Here is a 22,412-nt window from a genome sequence, read left to right as displayed (position 1 = left end):
GTGGGAATATATATTCCTTTTTTGATTCAAACATCCATAATATTTAATATTGCTGTACTAATAATAAAACTGTATCAAACAAGGCCAGTTCAAGGGGAGAGCTAGCAAGTGTATTTTATGGTGTGGTATTGTACAATGAATTGGCCTCTCTTTGAATTCTATGTTGATGGGAGTCATTTGTAAACATAATAGGATTTGCCATGGTTGTTCAGGGCCGCTGTTTTGATGACCATTAGTTTAATATTATTTTGGTTTGTTTGCAGACTTGGACAGAGGCCAAGAGCTGTGTGAAAGAGGCAGCACAGCCAGAAGATAATAAACCACATGTGCCGTTGTGGACACTGGAGGGAGCTCTCAATAGACCAGAAGAGCAGAAGAAAGGCAGCGGGTATGTATATAAGCCGAGTGCATAATGAAATAGACTACAGGATACTTCACGGCCTCGTCCTTTTATTGGCGGCTTTCAGAATGGTCTATACTTCATGGAATAGAAGCTGATTCAAGTTAATCATCGTGTTCACGTGAATGCATGAATCTTGAATGACTTGTTATACTTACAAGATACTTTCTAGACACCAGAGCATAGAGGAATTAAATTTGCGATCTACAGCAAGTCTCCTCACGTTTACAGGATAAGAGCTAACATTGGATGAGGTTACTCAAGTCTATAGGCCATTTCCTTGTATGCCGTCTGTTTGAAAATTCCAGTCCTCTAAAATGGAGGTGTATAGAAGAACGGGGAAATACTGCAAGAATTCATTATCTGCTCTCGCAGAAAGTACCAAAACTGCATTGTTTTGTGCTGCATAGCAATGCTGGGATAAGGTGTTCTGGAGCCCAGGGCAATTATTATTATACAGGATTTATATAGCGCCAACGGTTTACTCAGCGCTTTATAATATAAAGGGAGACAATACAGCAACAATACAGTTCAATACAAGAGGGTTAGGAGTGCCCTGCTCCTTGGAGCTTACAATCTAGGAGGGAGGGGCTGGTGGTACAAAAGGTAATAACTGTGGGGGATGAACTGAGAAATAGAAGATTCAGTTATTAGCTGAGGGCAGGATAGGCTTCCCTGAAGAGAGAGGTTTTCAGAGATCGCCAAAAAGTGGGCAGCGTAGGCGATAGTCAGATAGATTGGGGTAGAGAGTTCCAGAGGATGGAAAAGGCTCTGGAGAAGTCCTGGAGACAAGGGAGCTAGAGAGCAGGAGGTTGTGGGAGGAGCGGAGAAATCATGCCAAACTGTGCCGCCCTCAAAGATGTATGAGCACTTGTTTCAGCAACCCCCCCCCAAAAAAAAAGGAAACCGCTCTTACATGCTTACCCCCTAGGTAAAAATTACCCCTCCTTTCAGTACAAATCTGCCTCCCTGCTGAAATCTCTGCTCCCAGCACAAATCTTTGCCCCCCATCCCACAAATTCCCCCTAGCTCAATCCCCCCCTCCCCAAAAAACACCCCTCCTTGCACAAATTCCTTACCTCTAAAATGTCCACTCCCAGTACACATCTTTTCCCCCACCACTGCAAATCCCCCTTTCCAGCACAAATTCTCCCTAACCCCCCTCCTAGCACAAATCATTTCCTCCCCTTCCATTCCCTCTCCCAACACAAATCCCCATAAATCACCATTCTTAGTATACCCCCACCAAATTTCTGCTCCTAGAAAAATATTTTACCTCCCCCCCAAATTCCTCCTTTTCAACACAAATCCCACCCCCACCCCCCCCCCCCCCATCTCCTTGTGGTGCCCTCCCACCTCACATGATACCACAGTGCCCAGGGCAGCTGCCCCTCCTGCCCACCCTTTGTCCCAGCCCTGCTGCTTAATGTCGTGCCTATGGAATTTATTTGCCACACGGGAATGCTGTGGTTTTAAAGGGAATCCTAGAATGTTATTTGATGAGCTATGTTTATCCTTTGTACTAGAAAAAAAAATGACCATTTCATAATGTGCCCTCCAGTAAAAGCATATTGGAAACAGAAGAGAACATGGCAGTAACAGATAAGGACAACAACTATGCACACCAACAACAGTGCAGCACGCCCACCAGCCTTCACTTACAATTTGGTAAGTCGAGTCTTCTGTACCTAGACCAGGATTGTCCAACTCCGTGCTAGCTTGTATGTACTCTGAACATGAGGCTATTTTAAGTAATTTTCACAGTATTGGCTGTATGGTGACAGGTGATGTGATTGGCACTTGTGACAGGTCCTATTTGCTGTTCTTCTTTAAATCCAGTTTGGGCCCAGATATCATGTGACTGGGGAATGCAAATTACTGTCATGAAGCAGCTAGCTATCCTACCTCTTAAAGTGATTGTAAAGGCTTTTTGTAACATTAAAATAAAAAAGATGTGTTCTACTTACCTGTTCTATGCAATGGTTTTGTAGAGAACTGTCCCTTACCTCCTTTTGTGCTGCTGAGGAGGCGCCTTCCAAGCTAGGCTGTGTGTATCCATAGGCTCACACAGTGTGGCTGGGGGGGAGAGCAGTTGGTGGAGTGGTTTGTTACCCTAATGCATAGTATAAAAATGCTTAGACATTAGAACCACTTTAAAGGCTGGAGGCCCACAATGTATCTTTCCCAGTATTTCAAAATCCGTTATTTGATCTTCTCGTGTTTTAATCAATTCTTCCTACCATGGCTAATTTTTGTCAACCAAATCAGAAGAAAGGTAGGATGATTTAATCTTTAACCCACCAGTTTGATGTGATCAAGCCTCACACAATTTTAAGTGATATGTATTGTTTTTATTTAGTTCAGGTTAGTTTAGGTGTGCATGAATTTTACTATATAACTATGTTATTCTTTTAGCTTTCACCCCATTTTGCCAAAATTCAACAGTTGTTCATTTGTCTCTTTTTTTTTTTTTTTTCATCATCAAATTCAGAATCCCATGTGGGCGAGGATGCAGCATCGCATAATAATTTTGTGGATAGTAAAAGCAGTCAGCCGCGGTCACCTTGTATGGATTCAAAGGAGTAAGTTGTTTTTTTTTTTTTTTTATTCTTACCTGTGTCCTTGGTTGTCCATAGGAGGTGAGGTTTCTAGGTGTTCTTCCTGGGATTTTCAGAGATTCTTTAACCACTTCAACACAGGGCACTTTTATCACTTTCTGCCCTGGCCAATTTTCAGCTTTCAGCGCTGTTGCACTTTGAATGAGAATTGCGCTGTCATGCAACACTGTACCCATATGAAATGGTGGCATTTATTCACCACTGGGTATTTTATTTTTTGTTAAATAAACAAAAAAAATAGACCAAAAATGTTGAAATAAAATGCATTTTCTTCATTTCTGTTATAAAATTTTGCAAACAAAAAAGCTTTCTTCGTAAATTTAGATCAAAATGTAGTCTGCCACATTTATTTAGTAAACAAGCCAAAATTAGTATATATCATTTAATCTGTAGGAAAGTACACAATCTATGGGATATATATCTGAAAAGTGATCAGTTCTGATGTACTGAGGCCCTTAAATGCCAGTACAAATATCTCTTTTTGGATATTGAATAGTCTGAGGTATCTAGTAAGAGGCATGGCGAGTTTTTTTGAAGTTGTAATTTTTTGTCACAATTTTTTGGAAAATTAAAAATTTTTAAAATATGTTTTTTTTTACAATTGTTTTTATAACATACCAGTGCAGCGTCATCGTATAACTGGTGTGGCAGTGATCAGGGACACTGACTGATGACAGTATGTAAAAACAAATTCCTAATTTTTTCAATTAAAAAAAAAAAAAGTTTTCCTTTTTTTTTTTTCAATTTTTGTTCTTTTTTTTAAAATATACTGTGACCAGAGAAATACAGTATTATCATAGTAACACTGTACTACTCTAGGGAAGTGATCAGGATTTTTTTTTTACGCACTATGGTCGCTTAAAACAGTGATATTCACTGTTATAAATGATCATGTTTTTATGAATGAAATCCATTATTTCAGTGTCTGCTATTGTTATAAGCTGTGATTGGCCACAGCTAAGCACATGGTACAGATGGGCTGTAATTGGCCCTATGTGTACCATGTGATCACCGTGACAAAGATCAACACAATAGTACACACTGAATGGCATGAACGAGCCCCATCCATTGTGTACAATTGTCCTGTGATCTGCTGTGATTGGTCACAGCAATCACATGGTACCGGCAGTGGGCTGGTACACTGATCTGTCATCCGCTGTGTCTGGCCGTCATTTGACTATAGGTTAACCTGGAACTGGTTAAAGAAGGTAACAGACTTGCAGACTAAACAGCATCAAATAACTATTGAGAATATAAACACTTTGGTCAATTCTATGTAATATACAACATAGTCTACGGAGTGCGGAGGTCAGGTCTTGTAACATACAACAGAGCACATACAGGGGCTGACTTACTAAAGGCAAATAGACTCTGCAACTTGCCTATTTGCATTTAGTAAATCAACCCCATAGTGTAGCAGTCTTGACTTTATGCAATGTACAACATAATGTAGAGAGTGTACTAAAGTGTACTAGTAAGAAGTATGTACCATAGGATCCCATAAATTTTTTAAGTCCGCAAACGTGCAACTATAACGAAAAACCCGTAAGTGTTTCACAAAAAAGTGCAAGTGCAAAAACACCACACAAAAAGTGCACTTAGGGGTGTGCTGTGTCCTACCCCTAAAGGGGCTTGGACCGCTTACCCTGATCCCCCGGGGCACGAAGCTCCTGACGGGGACAAGGTTCCCACTTGGTCCTCCTGGCCAAAAGGCCTGGTGGACCACCGTTCCCTATGCCCAGCCGAAGCCGGACATTCAGTACTAGGCAAGGGGACTCTCCCGAAGAAGAGTCCTCTAGGGATCAGGGGAGGAAGGAACCGTATGGCCACACATCCTCCCCCTAGACATCAGGGTAGGCCCGAGGACCCACACCCTCCATCCGTGAAATACACACACATAAGGCAAAGAAAAAAGTGACAAACGTGGGAGTGCATAATAAATAAATAAATAAAGTAAAGTAAATAAAATAAAAAAATGGTACCGTGCCGAAATGTGCACAGACCAGGCCCTGAAGCCCGTAGCAAAAATTGCCCTGGACTTAGCCAAAAGACCTGGTCCTTAGGGCGCTGTGCAAAAAGAAGTGAAAAACAGTGACCATGTGTCATCTTCACACCGTGGGGTCCCACACCCAAGTGTTACTAGTGACACCCCTGAGGCGACTACTCAGGGGGCACTGAGTTTGCGGACTTTTTGCGTCCCCAGCCCCAGGCCAGACCAAGGTAGATCCGTCCAAATCAGGAGGTACTGGGTCCTTCCAGTCTTCTCAGAGGAATTACTCCCGGGGCCCCAGCTTAACTCGTGGCGCTCCCCGGTTTCTCTCCCTCCATAGGTCATTGGTCTTATGTATCTTTTATGTCTTTTAATACTCTATTAACATATTCATATTTTTTTTTTAAACTGAGATGCAGTCTCTGTCTGTACATTACACCTTTGCATTCAAACCTATCTTCACTTGGGGCCTACTAGTATTTCTAGGGAACGAATGTCTTGACTGCAGTAACTACAAGCTAGTATAGTCTTTCATGCCATATATTTCAACTGGCAGAGACTAATCTCCCACCTCTGAAGATATGGACATTATAGGTATGTCACCCAAAGTAGATAACCATCTAGGTAGATAAGGTAGGTCACCAACTTTTCTCATCAGTTAGTGGATTTATTAATTTCCAAATGAATGAAATGGCCCCTCAAAAGTCCCCTTATCATCAATTTTACACAATCACTGCTCATTGAGTTTAATAATCACCTTCACGCTCACGTTAGCAAGTGAAGTGTTGCACGGCCTTATGTTTGATTTGCCAGCAAACACATTATTTCAGCTTACTGTGGATTTCATGAGATTATAAGGCCCAAGAACATCTCTGCTATTGTAGATCACACATAGATTGTGCCACGGTTCTATCACATTTGTATATACTGTGAGACTGAGAGACTTTTTTTTGTTGATAGTGTTGGAGCATGACTATTCTAAGTCTTTTATTGTCTTTTTGCAGACTGGATCCTCCAGAGAACACCAGGGATGTCATCAATTCCTCACAGTCTACTTCTTCACAATGCCAGTCACCCAACAGGTACAAAAGGTCAATAACACATTTTCTAAATGTGTTTATGTTCTGTGTTGAAAAGAGAAAAGCAAATTATATGCATGATCATGTATCACTCATGACCAAAGCCTTGTTGTCTTTTAGGTCTGTAAGTGGAAAGAAACTGTGTTCCACGTGTGGACTACCACTTGGAAAGGGGGCAGCCATGATCATTGAAACGCTTAGTCTTTATTTCCACATACAGTGTTTCAAGGTACAACCCCAAGCTTTATTTACTTATAATAATGTATTGTGACATATTGTTAAAGCATAGGTTTACACTATGAATTGTATATGAACCGCACAGGAAGCACACTGCATTTCTGTATAATTCACATGCAATTCAGTGTGGTGCGATTTGAGCCCATTCATCCTAAATATGCTTAAATTGTTACTAAACCCAGGACCCTGAATTCACTATATCTGGTCTCCCACAGTACACACAACATGGAAGTGCAATTATTTTAGTAAATCTAAACTAAATACCTTTTCTCATCAGCAGTTAGAGCAGTCTTGTGACTTCTATCTGTGTCCTTCCCACCACTAGCTAAAGCTTGTAGGAGTTTTCTTTCTGCTCTAGGATGGAAATCCCCTGACTTCTGTCTGGACAGTGCTGATTGGCCCTGTACTGATCACATGCACTCTCCCAAGAAAAAAAAACACCTCTCTAGTAATACACACCAAGCTGAGCATGTTCATGCCTACGGTTCAGTCTGGAGATAAGGGGTGGTCACTTGAAAAGGGGGAGGAACAGAGAAGAAAGGATCAAACAGCCTTTTTACCCAATGCAGAGGATTAACCCCTTAGGTTCCACAGTGAGTCTAAAAAGCATGCTTTACATATACAGACTGATTTTACTGTTGTGGGTTTAGTAATACTTTAAATGGCACCGCATCACACCAAAGTAGTGTATGCACCAATTTTAGAAACCCACTGCAACCGGATTGCTTGGTCGTTTTGTACCATGTGTTGCGCTGCAGGCAAACACACTGTGTTTGCGACCTGTGTTTGGGGTGTCGTTAACATTGCACTGACACCCGCTGCAGATCACGAGGGCAGTGCGATTTGAAGGCGGTGCTGGAAATGCGCACAGATCGGGAGCTTCCTGCACCGCGTTCTAGAGTGAACCAGGGCTTGAAAACAAGGACCCTTTTATAACCACAGTGTGGTCTCTACAGTATAGCTTAGACCTCTTGCACATTGAAGCTCTTCCAAATGCCTTTTTCCTGACAGAAGAAAGCAGCATTAAAACGCACCTAAAACTGCATTTTTTTCAAATGTGTTTAGGCATGTTTAAATGTGTTCCGATGCGTCAAACATTTCGGTACTCATTCATTTCATTGGCCAGAATGCTAAATTATTCTGGCGATTCAAATGAATAAAAGCTCAAGCGATAATTGCGTTTAGACAGATTTGCACGCGTTTAGGCGCATCTGGTGTTTTTTCTGCCAAGGCATAATAATGGTTTTTCTGTTTTCCACAGATATTAGACTGCATTGTTGGTGTTGTTTTAACATGCATATATGGCTAGACTGTGAACATTAAAGAATTTATATATTCTTAACAACCAGTAAATGGCAAATGAGCTTTAAAATAATCCATTGCTGATCTCTCTAGCTGCAGCTATTGTGAAGTAATTCATTCTCAAAGATCCTCAATGCTCACAAAAACTCACTCTGAAGTTTGGTTTCAGTCAGTTTCTAACAATGTAGAAATATCTGTAGTAAGTTTACATTAGAGGGCTGTCAGACTGCCAATTCTGCTCTTTGCACAATGTAGCTGAGTTTTCAGTGTCTTTGTTGTGAATTTTGAAGATTAATTTCTCCACAATTCCTATAGCTACAAAGGTGAGTTTTTTTTAGTGTGTATAGCCTGGGCACAGGTTCACCTAAAGTTGTAGTAAAGTCGTTTTTTTTCACTTATATCTACAGGTAAGCGTATAATAAGGCTTACCTGTAGGTATTGTAAATATCTCCTAAACTTGCACCGTTTAGGAGATATTTACTTGCATGCCTGTGCCGTTCCTTCAGAGCTGCGCACCGTAAAAATGACTCCTATGTGTATGCGCGGGAGTGACATCATCGCGGCTCGACCATTCAAGCCGCCAGAGTCTGCGAACCCGGGAGAAAGACCTGGTGAAGATGGAAGCCCAGTCAGAGGTAACAGCGCGCCTCTGCAGGGCTTCATTTTAAGGAAAGTTTCACATAATGTGCTAGTATGCCATTGTTTTGTTTTGTTTTTTTTTTAAAACAAGATCTCGGTTTACTACCGCTTTAAAGGAACTTCAAAATGCTGTTTGCCCAGCCAATAATGCTGATACAATGTCTTTCATATTTTCTAAACTACTGACTGTTGTATGCCAATCAGCAGTTTGACTTCACTCTGAATTTCTAATCTACGTGATTGTTCTGGTCAAAGTGCTGAGCCAGATACAGCCGAATGACTAGCATTTTCAGAGGGAGTGAGCAATAGTAGCATCCATATTTCTCTCAGTACGTACTGTATTTTCTTTTAGCTTATTTCTCATTATTATAATTAATATTTCCTTCTATTTCTGCTTAGTGTGGAGTTTGTAAGGGACAACTTGGTGATGCAACGACAGGAACGGATGTCAGGATTCGCAATGGCCTATTAAACTGTAATGATTGTTACGTCAGATCCAGAAGTGAGTGTTTTCCTCATATTAGCAATATCTTTTTAATTATTCATGTCATTTTTATTTTAGAAGTTGCTTGTCATTCTGCACCCTGCTAAACATGAAAACCCAGAATGGATATCTCTGTGAAGACCAGAAACAAATGTATACTCCATGTCAGCATACACAAGTACATTGGGGTAGATTTTCATTTGAAGCAGAAATCCCCCCATCTGTTTCCGATTCCTTTAAATTTAAAATGTAGTGGTTGTGGAAACGGATTTAGTCCTTGTTCATTTTGATTGCTTCCCCTTTGCTGGGGGAGCTCCAGTACAATAGACCACAATGGGTGTTGCTACACTGGCGGATGTGCTCTGCCATCCAGCACCTGGTTGCGTTGCTGCCACATGAATGTACTGAAAAAGAAACCTATCAGGGTGGAACGTGGGTGCTAACACTACTGACTTATATTAAAGAAGAAGTATAGCCAAAGCTTTTCTGGCTATACTTCTGGGGATCACAGGAGTGTAGTTCATTCTGCACTCCTATGACCAGTGTTCAGTGACAATGGGCTTTAGCTTGCTGTCAGCTGATGTCACTCAGCCAGTCTAGGTTGATATGGTCGGGATCCACCCAGATGCTTGGACCGACAGCTGGCTCAGCCTCTCAGTGCTCCAGTGAATGCTGGAGGGACACAGCAGAGAACCAGTGACTGACAGTCACCAGCTCTCTGCTCACTGAAGGCTTAGAAGTGAGCGATCAGCGGTCTTTTGTTTCTCAGTTCTCAGTCTTAGAGCTGGCGGGGGACTGATGCTGCATCCACCTAGGTGACTATACTTTTTTTTTTTTTTTCCAAAACCCATACTTCTCTGTTAGGCCTCTTGCACGTGGGTGTCATAATTTACTGATGTTTACTTGTGATGTCAAATGTCGAACCTGTGATGTCTATGTGCAAGGGCCCAAAAACTATGTGCAAAGACTTGAGTAATGCAGAGTATAAGCGAGTAAAGGTGTATAAGAGTTTAGATGAGTATAGATGAGTAAAATTCTTCATTACCAGTATTGCACATGGGCGTCACAAGTTGCTGAGTAAACATCAGTAAATTATGACGCTTGTGTGCAAAAGTTAACCACCAGGGACCCCTAACCACTATCCCTCCAGGGATCGCTACTAACCCACCAGGGATAGCACGGCCACCATCCCACCAGGGATCCCCTGCCCTCCACCCCACCTGGGACTACCAGCCACCTCCCACTGCGTTTCGGACACTGCTTCGCCATCCCTGACCAGCACCCCCTCACCCACCCTGACCCTTCCTGCACCCCGCTCACCCCAACATGCCGCCCGCGCTCCTCCTCCTTGTCCTCCTCTCCTCCATCCCTAAAACCGCCTTCCTCTACCCACCCACCCCCGCTAAGCAGCTCTATATCACCCCCTCACTTCTCCCCTCTCCCCACTACGGCACCCACCACCTCCTCCTGCTACTCCACTTCCCCGCTGACCCACTTGCCACCACTTTCAGACCCAAGCGCTCCTACACCTCCCGTTCCCACGCCACCTTCCTCACCCTCCTCCTTCTCATATCAGCTGGGGACATCTCCCCAAACCCTGGCCCCTCACCACCTCACACCCCCCCTAGAGCCCCCCCTGCTCACGCCAGCCGACGCGACCCCCTCAACCTCATACATGTACCCCTCCTCCCCATATCTATCCCCCCTCTCTCGGTTGCACTCCTGAATGCTCGTTCGGTTTGCAATAAGCTTACCGCCATCCATGACCTCTTCATCTCTCGCTCCCTCAACCTCCTAGCAATCACCGAAACTTGGGTACAGGCCACCGACTCCACCTCCCCTGCGGCACTCACTCATGGAGGTCTCATCTGGACCCATTCACCAAGACTGAGCGATCGCAGAGGTGGTGGTGTCGGCTTGCTCCTGTCACCGCTTAGCACCTTCCAGGTCCTCCCTAACCCACCCTCTCTTTCCTTCCCCTCCTTTGAGGCGCACTGCATCCGACTCTTCTCACCCACCCCCCTAAGGATCGCAGTGATCTACAGGCCTCCCGGACCCATAGCCCGCTTCCTGGATGACTTCGCCGCCTGGCTTCCCTTCTTCCTCTCCTCTGAGCTCCCCACCATCATCCTCGGGGACTTCAACATCCCCATCAACGACAACACCCCGGCTACTTCCCAATTCCTCCACCTAACCTCCTCTTTCGCGCTCACACAGCACACTCAATCCTCCACCCACCTCGGAGGGAACACCCTGGACCTCGTCTTTTCCCACCTCTGTACCCTCAACCAGTTCGCGAACACCCCCTTCCCTCTCTCCGACCACCACCTCATCACCTTCTCCATCTCCCCTTCCCCCAACTCCCCCCCTCAAAAACGCCAAACCATCACCAGCCGCAACCTCCGCAACCTGAACCCGGCCCCCCTCCACTCTGCCGCCGACTGCCTACACGACAGCATCCTCTCACTGTCATGTCCTGACATAGCCACCACCTTGTACAATGACTCACTGTCAGCTGCCCTAGACTCTCTGGCACCCCTTACCACACGCATCATCAAACCCAGACCGCTTCAACCCTGGCAGACCGACAGCACTAAACGCCTCAAACGTCGCAGTCGCGCACTGGAGAGACTGTGGCGCAAAACCAGGTCCCCTCATACTTTCTCCCTCTACAAATCTGCATTTCTTATCTACACCTCCTCCCTCCACGCCGCCAAGCAGGCCTACTTTGTTAACCTAATAAACACCCTCTCCTCCTGCCCCCGCCGACTCTTCTCCACCTTCAACTCCCTGCTCTCCCCCCCCCCCCCTCCTCCACTCAGTACCTCTCTCACCGCCCACGAAATTGCCACCCATTTCCACAACAAGATTGACGCTATCCGTAAGGACATCGTCAACTTGCAATCTACCTCCCCACCTAGCCTCCTCGCCCCCGTCACCCCTTCATCTCCCCCCTCCTCTGCCCTCACAACCGCACTGCCCCCCTCCTCTCCCAATGCCCCGCCCACCATAACCCCCCCCGCACTGCACTCCCTCAGCCCTGTCACTACTGAGGAAGTCGCCAAAGTCCTCTCAAAAGCCCGCCTCACTACCTGCCCCCTGGACCCTATCCCCTCTCAACTCCTCCGGTCACCCCCCTCTTCCCTCATCCGCTCCCTCACCCACATCTTCAATCTCTCCCTCTCTACTGGCGTATTCCCCTCCCCCCTAAAGCACGCGCATATCACCCCCATCCTCAAAAAGCCCTCCCTGGATCCCGCGGACCCCAACAACCTCAGACCCATCTCCCTGCTGCCACTCACCTCCAAGCTCCTTGAACGCTTAGTCTACGATCGCCTAAGCTCCCACCTTACTGACAATAACCTCCTTGACCCTCTACAGTCCGGCTTCCGTCCCCTACACTCCACTGAAACCGCCCTCCTCAAAATCACTAACGACCTACTCAACGCCAAAGCCAAGGGCGACTACTCTGTCCTCCTTCTCCTGGACCTCTCTGCGGCCTTCGACACAGTTGACCACCCCCTCCTTCTTAATAAACTACTCTCCCTTGGCATCGGAGATGCTGCTCTCTCTTGGTTCTCATCCTACCTATCCCGACGCTCCTTCAGTGTCACCTACAATGGTGCCACCTCCCCCTCCCTCCCCCTCTCTGTTGGGGTCCCCCAAGGCTCTGTCCTTGGACCCCTTCTCTTCTCCATCTACACCTCCTCCCTGGGCAAACTCATACAATCTCACGGCTTCAACTATCACCTCTATGCTGACGACACCCAAATCTACCTCTCCACCCCTCACCTCACCCCCACTATCTCCGCCCGCATCACTCACCTCCTAAATGACATCTCAGACTGGATGTCGCTACATTTCCTCAAGATTAACCTCTCCAAAACCGAGCTTCTCGTCTTTCCCCCTGCCCACACCCCCCCCCCCATCCTATCCATCATCACCAACAACTCCACTATCACTTCCGCCCCGCAAGCCAAAGTCCTTGGCGTCATTCTTGACGCGAACCTCTCCCTCCAACCGCATGTCAAATCACTCACAAACACATGCCGGCTCCATCTTCGCAACATTGCCAAGATCCGCTCCTTCCTCACCCCAGACACCACCAAACTTCTAGTACACTCCCTCATCATCTCACGCCTTGACTACTGCAACTCCCTCCTCACTGGCCTACCCAAGTGCAGGCTCTCCCCGCTCCAGACCATCCTGAACTCAGCTGCCAGACTCATCCACCTTACCACCCGCTCCACCTCTGCCACCCCCCTCTGCCTCTCCCTCCACTGGCTCCCGATTGCCCAACGCATCACATTTAAACTCCTTACCCTGACCTACAAAGCCGTTCACAACACTGCCCCTGACTACCTCACCAATCTGATCACCAGGTACCACCCTACCCGTACCCTTCGCTCCTCACAGGACCTCCTTCTATCCTGCTCCCTGGTCTCCTCCTCCCATGCACGACTGCAGGACTTCTCCAGGTCCTCCCCCATCCTCTGGAACTCACTGCCCCAATCCATCAGACTGTCGCCTTCTCTATTCACATTCAGGCGCTCCCTCAAAACCCATCTCTTCAGGGAAGCCTACCCCACCCTCACCTAACGGCCATCCTCCCTCATTCCTCCTACCACTTCATCCCCCCCAGCCACTTCCTACTGTACCTTTACCCCCTCCCTCCTAGATTGTAAGCTCGTAAGAGTAGGGCCCTCTTACCCCTCGTACGCTGTCTGTCTTTGTTGTACTGTGCCATGTATTGTCCCCCCCTATTGTACAGCGCTGAGCAAACCCTTTGGCGCTATATAAACTCGTAGTAATAATAATAATAATAATAAAAGTTACTGAACTCAAATATAAAATGTATTTTTGTTTCACTGCTCTGTACTATACGCTGTAATGCTGATCTTTACTCTATGTGCAAAGTCCCATAGACAACAATGCTTCTCATTTCAGATAAGTAAACAACATTTTTTACTCTTGTGTGCAATAGGCCTTAAAGACACAGGTGATGGGGCTGTCATCATTTATCTTCATCAGTTAGTGAGTCAGTGGCCCTGGAATACATTTGTTTATCAGATGTCCCGACACCCAATGCATAGGTTTGTTCTATGTCGCTGACACACCAGAATGGGAAAGTATAAACATGAGGGGCCTGGAAATTGCACCTTCAAAATCTGCTGTCCTTGCCAAGAAATATAGCCAAAATAGCTTTGGTTATTATTCTCCTTTAACTAAGGCTTGTAAAATCAGTGCTTCAATAAGATCATGGTTTCTGGTTACTGAGATTCTTTTTCCTAATGGAGTGCACTCATATGGAGAACATTTAATTAATATATTTAACATTTTTTCATGCATGTTTGATGACAAGGTATTTCATGTCATTTCCTCTAGCGGCTGGACACCCTACACCATTGTGACTTCATCAGCAGCTATGAAGAACATTTTGAAAGGCGGAGCTCCCATTCCGTGTGGGTGGACTCCAGACAATCACTTTTACCTGCAGAGACCCTGACACTCATCTCATGGGGAGAGAGGAACACTGTGTGTGGTGCTTACTACTAGCATACTATATGATTTGCTTCATATTTCATATGCAGAAAGAATATGGTAGATTAAATCTGTGGAACACCACAGAGGAGTATTGTTTATTTGCCAAGAAGAGTGAAGTCAAGCCCTGGTTTACAAACAGCCTGCAAACTGCGGAAACACTTAAAGCGGTGTGTCCTGGAAGTGTATTTTGTGCTACATGTTCTGATGTGCCTCTTTCAATTCAACCTAAAAATTAAAGTTGCAATCGATTTTGTACTTGGTTTAATTATAGGGCTTCACCTTATGCACAAGCTACAATAAATGTAACCAGCAAACACTGATACACTTAGACTTACAGCACTGTGCATATTGTTTTGAATGGCTGTGAAGATAACTGTTCCTGGGGAACAGATTTCCCAACTTGTGCTCACTGATGGCCTCTACTTGTCATGGCCAGCTTGTAGGCAAGCCAAAGTAATGCCATTACCAAAATTTTAAATATTAACAATAAAACACTCTAATGTTTACCAAGCAAGGTGTCCACCTCCTTAAAGGAAACAAGGTAGAATAACATCACATACAACGTCACAGTATTTAGTGTGGTGGATATTATATGTGTGCTACTTTCACATAGTTCAAGAGAAGAAAATGATTTGGCCTTAGTATTTCCTGCACAAGCTGAAGAATTACCCTACTGGAGTTCTCTGTAGTGGCACAAGATGGTATAGTTCCACAGTGAACGGTTGTTAATTTTTTTGTAATTTGTCCATTAAGTGATGAGGCCAGGGTTTTTAGTTCATGTTATATTTTGATACAAGCATTGGGTTTGGCACAAGGAAGCTTTGATCTAGTCTAATCTCTTAGGCTTTGCACAACACTTGAAGAATGTCTTCACAGCACAGATTGGGTCTCTTAATGAATAAGTGCACTATTAGTGATGTGGAACAATGCTGTTGTGACGGATAGGATCACATTCTGCATCTGGACGTTTCGTAAACTCTTAGTGTAGATTTACTTTATAGAATATTGAGAAACTCCAGCTGTATACATCTTGGGTGTCAGAAACCAAATGAGGTCCCAGAATTCCTTCTTAGGGTTTTCAGTATAATGAATATGAATTATTGCATTTAGTACAAATGCTATATTTTGGGGTCTCTTCACACTAATGGATTCAGGCAATAGAATGGCATATTTATATTCTCCTCGCTAGCAGCTAACAGATGGTCCCAAAATTTTTTTTTTTTTAAGCTGAATCCATTTTGGTTGACACAATTAATTCTTTGCTGCTGGGAAGATGGGCCAATTGAAATAGGATTGCCTGATTCCTTGGTTCATTCTCTTAGCGTGTGATACCCATAAGGACAACATATTAACCTGTGTAGTCATGCCAATGACGACAACCAACTCACAGGTGACACCTTAGCATGTCTGTTTCTAAGGGTTTAAAAAAAGTGTAAATGTTGCCATTGTATATGCAATAATATTTTGCTACATCTTCTTAAAGGGTACTTGTTATCCTTGACATATTGAGCAGCAGCTGTGTAGGTCCAGTCATTTTTTACCTGACCAGATGAGGAAGACCCCCGTAGCATGATGATGTGCTAAGTTATTTGGCAAATTGTGTTCTCTGAAATATATGCCAGCCTACAATATGTCTGCTCTGTTGTTCTTGGGTAAGAAGTACACATCAAGCTAGAAGTTATTTATTTAAGCACTAGTGTTATTTTTTAAATTACTTTTTTTTTTTTTGCATGTGTTTAGTAATTGCTAGATGTGTCCCTTTATCTTGTATTGACCTTATATGATTCTGTTACATCATACATACTAATTATATACATTATAACATACAAAATGGTGCCTTAAATGCAATGCTGTTGCACATCTTTGTATGTGTGGCAGGCAAATGCAATACAGCTACAAGATAAGAAAGGTGATGAGGGAGGCAACACAGAATCTATGTGTAGCTCTATACATTTTATAGAGTGACAAGTTTGTTTTGCTCTTATACACTTTTGCTGACGTGCTTGCATGGTTCATGGGTTCATGACTATAATGTTTACACAATTTGCATGGTGTCTGCAAATACTTTATATGGTATTCCAGCATTGCACAACACAGACATAATTATATTGATTGTTCTTTTATAACCAGGATTTTTTAGTATATCAAAATCATCCATAATATTGAAAATACGTACTAAGGATTCACTGCCCCATCTGAACTTTTATTTCAATGGGGATATAATATTAATATCTGCATACAAGCTCTGTGGAAAGGATTGGCATTTTTAGAATATTGGGATTCACATGCTTTAATCTAGTCACCAGCACTAAATATGGACATGGGGGAATTTAACAGGAATATTGCATGTAGATCCCATGGATGATAGGAGCAGCAGGTGGTTTTGTATCAACGGTTGGCAAAAAATCTCCTTTTGTAAATCTAGTCTTTAGAATATTGCCCTTTGTTTAAAATAGGACTCTGATCAGTCTAATGTGATGCTGGTTTCTGTTTGATAAATTTGTACATATAATGAGGGCATACTGCAGACAATTTTAATAGCCTCCAGATTTTCTTATGATGTGGGGCTCAGCCACAGACGTCCTCTGAGCTGGATAATTGTTGGATTCACACCGCACCTGTCTTGAGAAATCCCTCCATGTCTGCTTGGATATATTGGTGTCTACAGATTTTCTCTTTAAGGAAACACCACCTGTATAATTCTCATTCACCCACCGCTCAGATTTTATAGGCTGCAGGATTATTTAGAATATGTAGTGTCCCTGTCACCTGTAGAGGAGGCAGCTGTTTTGGGGGTTGAATTCCAAAGTCCAGTTTGAACTTCATTAACCTTCAACCAGCTAAAGATCCATAGTATTGGCTTGATTTTGATATTTACAGCCATGTCTTTGGACTGATTGCATCAGCTTCTCAAACAGCACTTGTTGAGCCAGTGTTTAGCCTATTAATTCACTAGGAAATAGTGACATTACTGCGAAAGTTGGATTTATTCACTGAGAACATGTGACACATATAGCACTGATATTGATTACTAGCAAACTGATAGGCTAAACTACAAATCCTTCAGAATGGTTGCCTCCTTTGTAATGACTGCCAGGAACACTTTAAGGATTATTAGACGATCTCATGGCTAGTGTCCTCAGCACTGCATTAAAGCATAAATATACTACTAGTCTTATATGGGGCTCATGTGTGGGGTTCTGTTGTATATTTTGCTAACAATGTGTGTTGCTGTGCAATCTTTGATGACCCTGTGACAGTGAAAGAATGACCTGTACCTAAGTTAGTGTCGAGTACTAACTTTCTCAGTGCTGTTTTTTTTTTTTTTTTCTTTTTTTTTACGGTGGTGTGGATTTTATTTATTTTTCAGTTACCAACAAGCCGGTTGGTTGAAGCAATAGAAGAGTCCTGCTTGAAATGTTAGAAAATGCTTAGTGTTGCTTTTAGCTACTGTGGTTTCTCCTTTTACACTTGCAGAGATGATGAAGAGTCCTGTGTTAATTTTTGTCCGTTGTGCGATTATTCTGGTTTTGGTGTATATTGCCTTAACAGAGGAACAATGTCCAGAGGGGTTTCCAATGTTCTTTTCAGTTAACTAGTCCATTGGAAATTAGTTGGAAAAAAAACATTCTTAATGCAACAGCTTTTATAGTAAATGTATGTTTATACATAAATAAATATTGGGGGAAAAAAGCTTTTTGTGCAGTTTCTTTTTTTTATTTGCTTTCCTTTAGAAGATACTAGTTAGATTGTCAATTCCTATATGATTTTTGTGCATAAAAGGAAATGTATTTCTGATTTGAAACAAGAATTCAGGGACTAATGTAAATAAAATTACAATTAAAAGTATTTTTAAACATGGAAATTAGGTAATTTTCAAATAACTTCTCCCAACACAAGTTCACCCCTCAATGGGCTCGTTGGTTACAACACCCAAAATGCACTGTACAACTTTGATTAAAAATCCACATATCCCCATATGACACATTAACCAAACCCACCCCAAGCTGGTAACCCCTCCTCTACCAAGTTATACCCACTTCCTCCCCCCCCCCCCCCCATTTTTTCCCTGTTTAATACTTTCTCAACTGCCTCGTTCACTAGTTCAACGCATTTGTGAGAATACCTCTAATGTTACTGTTCTCTAGACTTCTACAAACCCCCCCCCATTACTTGGAGGGGTTCAACATGCTTGTTTAATTTGTACTATGACATCTTTCTCATTCTATCCTCGTGTTGAACCATTTAACATCTTCTGTTATGTTTGTTAAAACCTCAATAAAAATATTGAACATAAAAGTATTTCTAAAGCAAAACTTTTTTAGATTTGGATAAAAAAGGGGTCAGGTCAGGAACTTAAAGTCACAATAAACTGTGGTTTAAAAATAAAAATTTCAATCCAAGTATGTATTCTTAACTTTTAAAATACCTTCTGTTGCTCTTGGCCTCCTCCAAATCTTCAGATGCTTCTGTATTTTGCTGCTACTATCTAACTTCCTTTTAAATGGTGGCTACATTTGATCTCCATGGCACACTGTATGAAGGCCACCATCAATGAATGGATGCACCGTCTCTTGCTGCCAATATGAACTATGGACTGTGGGATTTGTAGTGTGCATAGAGCAGTGCACATGACCACAACTAATATGTACTGCTTGTTCCAAACAAATAGAAGTGAGAGGGGAAAAAGAAAGTTTTGAAAGCTCACCGAGGACATTACAAGAAGACAGAAACACACAGTAAGGAAAACGTCATTAAATACAGGTTACAGAGCCATTAAGTAGTGGATATTTACTGTCACTTTAATGCTCTCTGTGTCGCTGCTGGGGAGATTTAATCTTTCTATTTGTCCTGGTGACCATTGCTGATGTTATAGAAAATAGTGGGAAATTTAAAAATTTGTCTCCTGAAACAAAAGCTGAGGGGAAATCTTCCAGTGGAGACATCTTTCCACTTTGGAGAGCTTTCTCTCACTTCCAGGGCATTAAGCGAAGGGAAATGTTCCCAATAATACACTAACAGCCAAAAGACAAATGTGACAGGGGATTTAGCCATCCCTTATTCTAGTCAAATCCCCAAAAATGTTCAAATTTAGATATACTTGAAATATAAGGTAGTTACCATCCATCAATATAATTACAGGTATCATATCACAATAGCGTGCAAAGCAGGAATGAGGGTGCTGGGTGAGATGTCTAACTTGTAGTATCCTAGAGGGAACCAATATAATAAGCTAAGAGAAGAACAAGAGTATGGTAGAGGGAAAGTAACTGCAAAACATAGAAGTAAGATATGGAAAGAGAGGAAAAGGAGGGGATCAATGTGAAAGGTGCACCCCACAGATGTGCCCCAAATCAGAGGCTTGAAAAGTCCAGCTCAAATCCTGCTGGAAGATAATCTGAGGCCCATGGGTACCAGATAATCAAATATATTTCATTGTAGCAGTCAGCCTGACTTTTCATTTCTCATGGAGCATGACTGGTGAATTATAGTCCTGGTTTCAGCCCAAGAGAGTAAGCGACCTCCAGACTTTAGCATTTGTTTGCTTAGCTGCTGTCCAGATCATCTGAAATATTTCTTCCCAAAATTGGTGGACTACTGAATCATATGTGGACGAATGTTCCCATTTGACCACAATCTCTAAAACAGAGAGTGACTAAACAGTAAAACAGTGAGCAATCTGATTTGACACAACATAGTGTGAGGACTTGGGGTATTTGGAAGAAATCTCTCAGAGTGAGGGGAGTTAGACAGTTGTCTCCAGAACAGGTGCTCCCATTAGATGATTTCTCTTACCTCTTTTTCTGTGGATAACTCTAAATCCCCTCAAATTAGTTTTTGGTGCGAATAGTCACTATTCACTAGTCTAGTACTTCCCTACTCTATCCAAATGAAAAAACACAAGAGACATTATTTACAGTCAGGATGTGTCCCTTATGCTCCTGGCTCCATTAGCTGAAATATTCCTCCTCCGATAGCCACTGCCGCCTCTGTAGTCCGTAATCTTTTGGTGCGGTAGGGGTTAATAAGGTTGAAAGACCTTTGACAGGCACTTATCAAGAGTGCTGACTATGCCTGCCCTTTCTGCCCACCTCATCTATTCATAGAAGTTGTTATACTATAGCTTCTATGAATGAAATGCAATGCATGAATGGAGGATCACATCTAATTTATAGAACCTATAGTATAGCTTCTGTGAATGGGGGGGGGGGGGGGTGAAAAGGTTTGCATAATCGGCACTCTTAAGTACCTGTCACACAGTGTTGCCAACCTCCCTCAGCATTTTTTTTTACTGACAAAACATGGAAACTCTGACAATACCCATAACAAGTAATTTGACTGGTCTATGCTTACAAAAGTAGACACCGCATAACAAATTATGAACTTCTGATTTGTATTGACAGATGTAAAAATCACTGATTTTTACAAACTGTTCATAAATTTACAGTTGACAAATGTGCTGTCACAGGTCAGTCAGCTTTATTAACCTCCATCGCACTAAAAGATTAAGAGAGGGGAGTGATAGTTGGAGGAGGAAGATTTCAGCGCAAGGGGCTCCTCCCATTGACTGTAAGTAATGTCCCTTATGCTGATTTTTAGTTTTTTCATTTGTGGCATTTGTAACTAAACTTAGGCTTTGTTGGCTGACCTTTAATCTCCTTTTTGGAAAGTGAGCTTGGAGTTTTGAGATATAAATTTGGAAGCGCCCACTACAGCGATGCCCCTATGGTTCCAGGGGCATAATGAGCATTTTAGGTGACTGGGACTGTTTTCCTTGCGTGCTAAGCAGGGTGTAGTGTATAGTACTCCTCTGGTTTGTTTAAAGTTTAGATAACTGGATAAATAGATGTGCTTACGCAAGATGCATGTTTCTGCATCTGATGTTATTGTATTGGATGTTCCATGTATCCACTCTCTTGTCATCGAACAAGATTTTGACCTTTGAGGTCTCTCTCTCTCTCTCTCTCTCTCTCTCTATATATATATATATATACACAGTGGGGCAAAAAAGTATTTAGTCAGCCACCAATTGTGCAAGTTCTCCCACTTAAAAAGATGAGAGAGGCCTGTAATTGGCATCATAGGTAGACCTCAACTATGAGAGACAAAATGAGAAAAAAAAATCCAGACAATCACATTGGCTGATTTGGAAAAAATGTATTTGCAAATTATGGTGGAAAATAAGTATTTGGTCAATATCAAAAGTTCATCTCAATACTTTGTTATATATCCTTTGTTGGCAATGACAGAGGTCAAACGTTTCCTGTAAGTCTTCACAAGGTTGGCACACACTGTTGCTGGTATGTTGGCCCATTCCTCCATGCAGATCTCCTCTAGAGCAGTGATGTTTTGGGGCTGTTGCTGGGCAACACGGACTTTCAACTCCCTCCAAAGGTTTTCTATGGGGTTGAGATCTGGAGACTGGCTAGGCCACTTCAAGACCTTGAAATGCTTCTTACGAAGCCACTCCTTCGTTGCCCGGGCGGTATGTTTGGGATCATTGTCATGTTGAAAGACCCAGCCACGTTTCATCTTCAATGCCCTTGCTGATGGAAGGAGGTTTGCACTCAAAATCTCACGATACATGGCCCCATTCATTCTGTCCTGTACATGGATCAGTCGTCCTGGTCTCTTTGTGGAGAAACAGCCCCAAAGCATGATGTTGCCACCCCCATGCTTCACAGTAGTTATGGTGTTCTTTGGATGCAACTCAGCATTCTCTCTCCTCCAAACATGACGAGTTGTGTTTCTACCAAACAGTTCTATTTTGGTTTCATCTGACCATATGACATTCTCCCAATCCTCTTCTGGATCATCCAAATGCTCTCTAGCAAACTTCAGACGGGCCCAGACATGTACTGGCTTAAGCAGGGGGGCACGTCTGGCACTGCAGGATCTGAGTCCCTGGCGGCGCAGTGTGTTACTGATGGTAGCCTTTGTTACGTTGGTCCCAGCTCTCTGCAGGTCATTCACTAGGTCCCCCCGTGTAGTCCTGGGATTTTTGCTCACTGTTCTTGTGATCATTTTGACCGCACGGGGTGAGATCTTGTGTGGAGCCCCAGATCAAGGGAGATTATCAGTGGTCTTGTATGTCTTCCATTTTCTAATTATTGCTCCC

At 43.2% G+C, this 22,412-nt stretch overlaps 1 protein-coding gene across 7 annotated transcripts in view; it reads left to right on the top strand.

Annotated features, from left to right (window-relative positions):
• The window catches only part of LIMCH1 (LIM and calponin homology domains 1), a 370,228-nt gene extending 355,686 nt beyond the window's left edge, over positions 1-14,542 (top strand). For 5 of the 7 annotated variants that reach the window (XM_089654005.1, XM_089654006.1, XM_089654003.1 and 2 more), the window contains 7 exons: positions 264-388; positions 1,962-2,068; positions 2,892-2,982; positions 6,013-6,099; positions 6,208-6,316; positions 8,665-8,767; positions 14,135-14,542. In XM_089654005.1, coding sequence (XP_089510131.1) covers positions 264-388; positions 1,962-2,068; positions 2,892-2,982; positions 6,013-6,099; positions 6,208-6,316; positions 8,665-8,767; positions 14,135-14,160 — 648 coding nt within the window. In that variant the 3' untranslated portion in view covers positions 14,161-14,542. The remainder of the gene's footprint in view (positions 1-263; positions 389-1,961; positions 2,069-2,891; positions 2,983-6,012; positions 6,100-6,207; positions 6,317-8,664; positions 8,768-14,134) is intronic. The other 2 variants (XM_089654009.1, XM_089654004.1) reach the window with 1 other exon arrangement.
• Positions 14,543-22,412: the final 7,870 nt, after the last annotated feature.

The sequence above is a fragment of the Staurois parvus genome, unplaced genomic scaffold (genome assembly GCF_062004578.1).
Source record: "Staurois parvus isolate SC_StPar_1 unplaced genomic scaffold, SC_StPar_1.0 ptg000734l, whole genome shotgun sequence".
Lineage (NCBI taxonomy): Eukaryota > Metazoa > Chordata > Amphibia > Anura > Ranidae > Staurois > Staurois parvus.
The sequence above is the reverse complement of the archived record's forward strand: the minus strand, read 5'-3'. Positions and strand labels throughout refer to the sequence as shown.